Genomic DNA, 9,825 nt, shown 5'->3' with positions numbered 1-9,825 from the left:
AAGTAACATATTAACATGTGTCTTTTCAAATGTACACAAGTGAAAAGGTTAAACTGACCAACAAGTAAATATTGGTGATATACAGGGGCAAAGTTGACCCTTGTTTTTATCAGACTGTGAATTGCAATAAGTAGGCAGTGACCTACATATAGTTAAAGGGTTAGTGTAAATGGCCTGTGAATGGTAATTGAAAGGCCGGGATGGATGGATCATGATAATTTAGGTCATTGATTCCATTTGTACATATTTTTTTATCAGATTAAATTTAGCTTTTTTTTTTTAATTTGAAGGGATCACAGGAATGATCTATGGGAACACATTAAAGTAGTAAAAATGCTACAAGCATTGCATATGTTGTTCTGTGTATTATAAAATGTTGGTGTACATTCATGCAAAAAATGTTGTATGCTTATATAATAATATTTCGGCTTGACTTTTTTGACATATCCATATTCATGTGATTAGAAAATCATGATTAAAAATGACAAACAGTTTTGTATATGAGGATAATCTGGAACATGCTACATACGCGACCAAAATGTATTGTTTTCTTGTCTGGGTGGGCTGTTTTATTATTTGGCAGTCATAACAATGCTTTTTAATCTTGAAAGTATTATTTAACATCTTTTCAAATTGCATCTGAAGATATGTATCACTTGTCGCATTTTGTGATGATTTAGGGTAGATGTACATGTATACTTTGTGTAAAATTCATCAACATTAGGTCCACTTAAGGCAGCGTTACATGAAGAACATGTGCAAATGAATGTAAATGTTTCATGCTTTTTTTGCTAACATTACTTAATGGGGTTGTACTGTTCGGAATCTTTTGTGCAATATGTTTTCGAACATGATTTAATAACATCATGCTACTGTACATGAGCACACACGGAGGGTGGACAAGTATTGTGATTATTTACTTACATGCAGTGTATATTCTTGAGTACAGCATAAAACACCAATCAAATAAATAAATAAATAAATACATGCCAAACTTAAAAGTCCTTTAAGCACACCTGGGTGGTGTGTTTGTAGTCTGCCAGTAGTGTACTTGTGGAAAGCCTGTGGAATGGTGGTGGGATGGGTGAAGAATAAGGATTGCTTAGTCAGCATTTCAGTGTTGTCACATGCAACAAGAGCATATAACTGCGACAAAATAGGTGCATTTTTGGTCTGCTTAAGTAGCCTAACATGGAATGTTTAGTATTGTCAGTGGAGCCATTTTTATGGGTGATCCAAGGATGTGAGTGCCAGTATGCCCAACCTGTTACACATATTGTATGGAAGCTTATGGTTTGGTAATATCTTTTTGGAGAACTGTAATAGAATTGGGGGTGGGGTGGGTTGGTTGTGGAGTTGGAAATCTTTTGCCATCAAAGGTAAAAACAGTCTTACTTTGTCATGTGAATGGTGAAAAATGTTAGGCAACCTTTCTGAACTTGATTTACCGATCACCCGTCTCACCTTTTTCCAGAGGCATAAATGACACCTCTTTCATTTAGGAACCTCTGCACATGATACAGTTGGACTTCTTTTACCTTCAACAATAAGAGTTGAAATTCAGAACTACACAAGTAGATGTATTTTTTGCTCTGAAATACACAGATCTGTTTTACCTGAAACAGGTAAAAACGGCTTTAGCGTTGTAAGATATGGGAGGCAAATAGCCTATCAGATTAAGCTGATATCAGGTGTTGACCAACAAAAAGACTTTTCAGTCAGCCTTTTCTCTTTGTGCAAATAAAAACTGCCTGTTAGTATTTTTTATGCAAGGATTCGGTGTAATTACTTATTTTAATTTCCTGTATTCAAAATTTTGATGATTTAAAAATCAATTTAACTTTCCTTAAACAATGTGACATGTAATGTTCTGAAACATGCACAGTTCTTAATCATATGGTTAGTCTTAACCTTCAATAATTTTCATGTTGGGTATTAGGTGTAAATGCCTGTTAAATATATCTAACGAGAATGCTCCGTGCCCTATCTTAGCAAAATACACACGTTATGTAGTTTCTTTATCTGAACACTAGCAGGTGATATGTAGGCCTACACCTGATGTCTGTCCAAAAGCAGATCAAATATGAGAACATAGCTACATATACATGTGTTTACATCAGTTTTATTTCAGGGTTCACAGTCCAGTGTCACAGGCTTGCCATGTTCATAGGTCTATAATACGGTGACCATATTACGCTTCATGCCAATGTGTAAGTCATATGAATCATTTCCATGTACATGATGAAAAGGAAAAAAAGAGGTCAGTTTCTATAATTAAATGGTGGCTTTAAGAGCACAATGAATGTGAACACACAGTCCATTTATGTCACAGTTGTGAGCATTTAAAAAGCAAAAATCTCTTAAAACATAATCCAACAATAGGATGTCTCGGTAGTTCATATAATAATGTTAGCCAATAGTGTATGTCAGTATTAAATTGATGTGTTGTATTCTGAGCTTACATGTATGCAGGCATTTTGTACCTATGTGAAAAGTGCTATCAAGGTCATGTATAACAGGTTCAAAACCTGGCTGTTCCTTTCACAATTTGAAAATCTGTGTTAATGGACTATCCTCTTGGGTCTGCATTGATGTACTTAGTACATTGTATATTGTATCAGCAGTGATCATTTTAGCCTGTGCTACATGTACGTAGCTGTTCTGGCATAAGATGTTCTGTAGTCAACTTTCTGATATATTACACTTTGCTTAATGCATATTATTTTAAAACCAACATTTTGTATTCCCCATAGACCTATTAAGATTAATTGCCACAGTTAACCAGACTTAATTTATATTTTTCAGTTCTTTTCAGATAATTATTTTACTGATCTTTCAAAGACCAAAACTGCCAGGTGTCTTTCTTTATGTAATTCTTTTCCACTCAGATACTTTGAAATTTTAAAAAATTTTCTTTGGATTTGAAACTTTTGAATTCTCTCTAAACTAGTGATTTGTACATATCTCTATATGATTGCAGCTATTCAGTGTGATATGTCATTATTTCAGCATTGCTAGGTGTACATGTACATGTAATGGGTTGCACATGGGTATATATTTTGTCGAATAAAATATTTATAGTCCTTGTCTTATATCATTATTTCTTGTCCAGTATATTTATGTCAGCCAACACCAGTTAAAAATTCGGACTCAGTTTTGTACTTGGGGCTGAGCCAGGAGCCTCTCACCAATGTGGTCACTCTGAGTTCAAGTTCAGCTCATGCTGGCTTCCTCTCGGGTGGTACGTAGGAAGGTGTGCAACCTGCGGATGGTTGTGCCTTTCCTCCCTCCATAATGCTGGCTGCTGTTATATAAGCGAGATATGCTTGAGTATGGCATTAAACACCAATCAAACAAATAAAAATACTTCTGTCCACAATCTCCAATGAAGTCATTGGGCATAAATAGTATAAGCATATAAAGACTTGAGGAGGTCTGGTGTCATATCTGCTGTTAAGGTAAATGACACTTGATTTCTCGTTTTCCCATCCACACAATTATTCCGCGCTCGTTTCTGGTGAATATGACCTGATGTTGGAAAAATAGTGAAATGTGATCAGTTTTATGCAGTCTTTCAGCACTCATGTCACAGTTTCTTGGTTGACATTTTCAAGGGTCAAAACGGAATCTGTTACCCATGATTCTCTTGTCAGATGTCAGTCAATGGCTCTGGTAGTCTCTGAAGCGCTGTATTAACATTTTTACAGTTTTAGTGTCACATATAGGACTACAAAGTCCGTATTCGTCAAGTATATTTTTGAAATGCAATGACCATGGAGGCAGTTCCTCCATGGAATAACTCATCCAAATAGGCATGGAATGCCTATATTAAGTGAAGCGATGAAAAGACAACGCAATGAGGCCGATAGAAGGCATATAGAGTGGTACAGATTATGTGTCATCTATTCACCTGGTTCGGTTGAACATTGTTGACACGATTGTGTGTACACCATGGGGCCTATACGGTGTTTTTACACTGGCGCGTCACTGGGGATTCCCTTGTAAGCACAGATTTGATTGGTCAATGTACTTACCGGGGATGCCGCGGGTGAGTTGCACCACACTTGCGACAGCACTGACTGAACACGAAATATAAGCGAAATAACCCTATCTGTCTTTGGCAAATGCTTTATCAGACACCGACATGCGTTAAGAAGAATCAAATCCTATAAAATGTGAAGTTTTCAAAAGCGCCGTAAATGGCATGAAAATCGCTGCAGACGTCTGTCAGGTGAAGGTCACATAAGTAGCGTCAAGGAAGTGGTATTCGCTGTAGTTGTTGTCAACGTGGCTAGACTTCGTCACTATTTATTTTGGGAGGCGAAGAGAAGAGAGACCGAAGCTCTTGTCACAGCGGTTGTCGTTAGACAGACGTGGTGATCATGGGGCAGATGAGGAAAGCGAAAGACATTCTCTGTCTTTCCAAAAACATCGCTAGCTTCAGCGATGGACAGGCCAGTATGCTGGATTTTCCCGACGACAACATGGATCACTTAATGGTTCGCATCAAACCAAATAGCGGACTCTACCTAGGGGGAACTTTCGATTTCGAGGTGAGTAAACCATAATTGAATGTGTACAAGTAAAAAACACCAGACGTGTTTAACTTGGTTTTGGTATAAATAATTTGTAGGTCTGTTGATGCTGAAGAGTTTATGTTAATTGAATGTAAGTACATTTGTCCATTTACAGCAAAATGCATGTACATGTAGGGGAATCAAAAGTATGGATTTTTCTTGATTTTTTTTAACAAATAGTCTTACTATTACATCAAATTAGCAACAAGATGGGAAAGTATCTAGCTGGCTTTTATTGCCTTGTAGATTAATGTAAAAACAGTCTTCTTTTTGCATCATTAACAGCAAGATTGCATCATAACAGTAGGATAGATTTCTTTCAGCTGATTAATGAATTGGAGGGATGTAGATATATATCCTTGAGTATCTTTAAGGTTGATCAGTAAAACAGTGTGTGGTTATGAATGCCGTGATTATAATTATTCACATGTCTACCTTAATTTCTCAACATTTTTGCATATGAAAGAGCAAATTTAACAAGAGCAATTTAGGCTCATATTTAATTTGTGCATTGCTACATTGGTTGAATTGGCCAGTTTCAGGGCTTCACAAAAAATATAATTTTATCAGTCATGACAGAATAATGCCTTCAGAATATGCTTAAATAAACTTATTGTAAAAAAGACGAAGAATTCCACTATTTGTACATGTATAAGAAAGTCCTTGAGGAAAAAAGTTTATATTAGGATGTGCTCTTGAAAGTACTTGATTTTCTGGTGTTAAAAATTATATAACAGAATTAGGTTCAGATTAAAATACTGAGAAATAAACTTCTACCAAAGCATCTATTGATCTTCATAGGAAAGTTTGTACTTCAACTGAATGGCCCTTGAACTTGAAACTGCTGGAAAACATAGGTTATTAGGCCCTTGAAAGTCCTTTCAAAAACATTTCCATTCTCAGTGTACCCTGTTTAAAGGAAAATGTTTATATTCATAAAGACTTCCAAATGATCTATGGATCTGAAACTGTGAACTAATCAGTATACTTTTTGCATTTTTTTTACAGCTGAACCTAGACCCTTACCCAGAGTCATCCCCAGGGGTTAGGTGTGTCACTAAAATTTACCACCCTAACATTGATTGTATGGAGGAAGAAGATAATGTGTGTTTGAACATCCTGGACTCAGGCTGGTGCCAGGATCTCCACCTGGAGGACGTAGTGCATGGGCTGCTCTTTCTGCTGTACAATCCAAACCTGGGTGACCCACTTAGTCCTCTGTTTGACTCTGAAACAACATACGAGGAATATGCAGACAATGTCATAAAATCTTTGCAGGGAGCACAGATTGATGACTTCAAATTTGACTTCAATTTCCAGTCAGAGTCAGGGGATGGCAGCACAACGAAGGGAGATAACTCTGATTCGTCTCCTGTTTCTGAGGACACAGCATGTCAATTAGTGGAAGAGTTGAAGTTAGATGAAGCTTGTTCTTCAGTTATCTCCCCTGATCTAGGTAGGCAGATTTCAAAAGCTGATCATAAGATTCTTGTGGATGAAACAAATGAGGGACTGACTAATATTTGTGATGATAATAAAGATGTGATAATTTACAAAAGCCAGTCTTTCAAAAATATGATTGTTACTCCAGTATTCACAGACAGTTTGATGCCAGAGATAAACTTAATGACCAAAGTGTTACCAACTGTTTTAAATCACTTTTTATGTTGTTTAAGGCCAAACAAACCTGAATGTGACCCACCTTTATGATGTTGTGATGTGTTATTAAAATACTTGTAAGGTTGCTAGCAGTTTCATTGTCATTGTAAGAATGTTATATGAATGCAAATGTAAGGAAATATTTCAAATTTCATTTATTTCAGAATTGGTTTTATTTTGTTAAGTTCGGTATTAGTCTTAGACATTTGTAAGGATTGTGCTTTTTCAGTGCCATATGTTCTGCCTGTTTGCAGTTTGGTGGCTGAGGTGAGAGTTGAGGATGTTTGTACTTGTTGTTGAGTTAAAACTTTGCTTAGAAAAGGTCTGTCTATTATCCATGACAGACATTTCATCAAAATGACCATGCTACATACACTCGTGATTTTGCTTCTTTCTTTATCAGAATTGCTTGTCACATGAGAAACTAAATGTCCATAAGCTACATACAATTTTCATTCATAACATGAAAATACATAAACATATCATAGTATTGTGCTATTTTTTATTTTAAAAAATAGACAAAAAAATAAGAGATTGAATCATTGCTCTATTTATATGTACAAAAATTACAATTGCATTCACTATGTGAATAAAATAGGTAAAGTATGTTTTTCTGTTTGTGTTGTTTTCATCTGAGGTTTGTTGTAAATAGATTATTATTCATACTTGCTATTATTTGACATTAGCTTAGCTTAAACCGAATTAACTTAAGGAACCTATTAATCTGGTATTAACATGTGGGGTAAGTAGCATGTCTTCAGATATGAAAGAACAAGCAACTGAGCATTACAATCTAATCCAGTGTGTTCACTTTTTCCAAAATACGGCTATAACAGTTGTAAACAGCCTTGCCGTGGTTCAGTTCCAATGAGGCAAAGTTAATGCCCATTACATCTGTTTGAAAGTTGGTTATACACGTAGTAAACGGTGACCCTTGTGAACTTTCAACATGTGTGTGCTGTGCACAGCCATCATACCCCCTTGAAATTCCATCTTTCCAGATGAAACCATTAGCCTACATGTTTTTTCACCTTGTTGTTTTGGTCGGCTTTTTTATTTTTAAATATTGACTTTTGAAAATTTGAACTTCTGCCAGAAATGGCTTTGTGGAATTGTCCCCTAGCTAATACTACTAATTTGATTGGTAGACAGGCTTCCCAACTTCTGTCAGATCAGCACGATTGGTCAGACCTATCAGCAGTGGCCCTAACTTGCTTTGTTCACCAGGTTACCTGGTTCTTGTATTTATAGGGTGTGGTTTGGCCATGACGTTTTCTGGAAGACTTTATTTACTGGTTGTAACCCTAAACCCCGGTTATAAGTTAAAACAGGGATACATCACACTGCAGGTATATCTCAGGGCGAAATAAACAGGCTACTAGAGTAGATCAGTAGAGTATATACATACGTGTGACACCTCTCTCGTCTGCTAGTCCAGGCCAATAGTTCCCTTCACTGTTTATCTGATTAGTGTGTTGATATTGTTTAGTGTTTTTGTGATATATGGAAACACAATGGGTTGACCTTGTACTGGCTTCATCGAGACAACCATCCTGCATTTGACCACATGGCCATGCAGGTCAACATAGTTTATACCGTATAGGCCTGTATGAAACTGAAATCATTATTTTTTTGCAGTAATAAAAAGTGCAACATGTGCATCCGACTGAGCTAAAAATGTTAGGTTATACACGGGCATATAAATTGATTGATTCATTTATTAATTAATTTGATTGTTGTTTGCGTCATACAGAATAATATTACACATATACGATGCAGTCAGGTTTAAGGGTAAATGAAATCAAAGTGCACGAGGTAATTAAATCACCAATCCTTAATAAACGATACAGTACTGATTTATTTATTTATTTAATTGGTGTTTTACGCCGTGCTCAAGAATATTTCACTTATACAACGGCGGCCAGCATTATGGTGGGAGGAAATCATACATTACTGATGAACTTCCCCACGTGTTGCCATGAGACTTGTCAATCAAACTGACGGCAGATGACTTCAACAAACTTTGGAAGAGAGCCGTTGGCTGTTTATACCGGTGTCACCCACAGGGACTCAAATTATTGTTTTTAACGAACGTAAGGCTACGCCATGACGCTTCATATGCATGTGTATATAAAAGAAGTATGCATCATATACATGGAAAATTTATGCTGGTTTATTAGAGCCATTCGAAAGTTTCTGCTGAATTGTAATGATATATAGGCTTTTGTAGTGAAAATTTATTAGTAACCTTAAACCTTTTCTTCTCCGTGGAAGACTTGAATTCAAAGCTTTTCCATCGTCGAGAAACGGTGTATAGAGGGCAGAAATTATTTACACGCATAACTGAGAATAAACCTTTAAAAAGGCGTTCCACCCCGGAGAAAAGCTTTACGCCGCGGAAAAAAGTTTTACACAGAGCAGAAAACGTTTACACCACTGAGAATAGATTTATACCGCGGACACAAGGTTTTCTTTGTGGTGAAGACATTTTATGCCGTGGTGTAAATTCTTTCTGAGCTGAGTGAACCTCTACACCGCGAGGAAAACGTTTACACCACGGAGAAAACGTTTCCACCGCTGAGAAAAGGCTGTTTATAGCGCGAAGAATAGGTTTACACCGTGGAGAAAACTTCCAGAGCGGATAAAATGTTTATACACCGCGGAGAAAAGGTTTACACCACGGAGAAAAGAATTATACGGCGGATAGATACGAGGTTTACACTTGCTGCGGAGAAAAGGTTTTCGTTGTTTTCCCCAGCTTACGTATTTATTGACTTTGTCTATTCTGTGTCTGCGTTATATAGTTCTTATATGTACTTAAAATTCTTTGAAAAACTTAAGAATAACAAACATTGCCGTACACAAACTAGGCCTACTGCACTGCTCCGATTTGCCGAAACTAGATTCAGTATTATAGGTTTGCCTGTTGCATTGATTTTCATTAACTGCGTTACAACACATTCCTCTTAGTTCGTCCTAAAAATCTAACAATGACATCTTTTAAACCTAAAGTTTTGGAACCGCTACTGACAGATCAGTTCGACCTACCGTCTAATACCACACGTCAGTGTGGCTCAGTACTGCTCGGTACGTCAGTGCATCTTTAGATCAGTTGACCCATGTTCGCCTGGCTAATACCTTATAATCCTGCAAATTGCACAATAACCAGACCACTTTCAAACGCATGGGCTTTCTGTTTTTGTTTTTTTTCATGGTTTTCCCACCAAACACGGCATACTTTCTCATATATATGAATGGTTTGTTGTTAAGTATAATGATATCACATCCACTTTTCGACACTACATAATCATTCTCGGAATGAAGGTAGGCCTACCGGTATTGTATGCCAGTGTTAAACGTTTGAGTGTTGCTCACCATTTATTTATTTATTTGATTGGTGTTTTACACCGTCCTCAAGAATAGGGCCTATTTCACTTATAGGCCTACGACGGCGGTCGGCATTATGGTGGAAACCGAGCAGAGCCCGAGGGGAAACTCACGAGCATGCGCAGATATTGGTGGCAGACCTTCTCCCGTACGGCTCACCATTGATGCCAATTGATTGTACAAGTAGAAAGATGGATATAAC

General features: G+C 36.9%; 1 protein-coding gene across 1 annotated transcript; it reads left to right on the top strand.

Moving 5' to 3' along the window:
• The first annotated feature begins 4,125 nt into the window (after positions 1-4,125).
• On the top strand, positions 4,126-6,778 carry LOC135473873 (uncharacterized). Its single transcript, XM_064753798.1, has 2 exons — positions 4,126-4,553; positions 5,586-6,778. Exons 1-2 carry the CDS (start codon positions 4,383-4,385, stop codon positions 6,285-6,287), a joined length of 873 nt encoding a protein of 290 aa, XP_064609868.1. The 5' UTR covers positions 4,126-4,382; the 3' UTR covers positions 6,288-6,778.
• The last annotated feature ends 3,047 nt before the right edge of the window (positions 6,779-9,825 follow it).

The sequence above is a fragment of the Liolophura sinensis genome, chromosome 8 (genome assembly GCF_032854445.1).
Source record: "Liolophura sinensis isolate JHLJ2023 chromosome 8, CUHK_Ljap_v2, whole genome shotgun sequence".
NCBI classification, from domain to species: Eukaryota; Metazoa; Mollusca; class Polyplacophora; order Chitonida; family Chitonidae; genus Liolophura; species Liolophura sinensis.
This window is presented reverse-complemented; position numbering and strand designations above follow the sequence as displayed.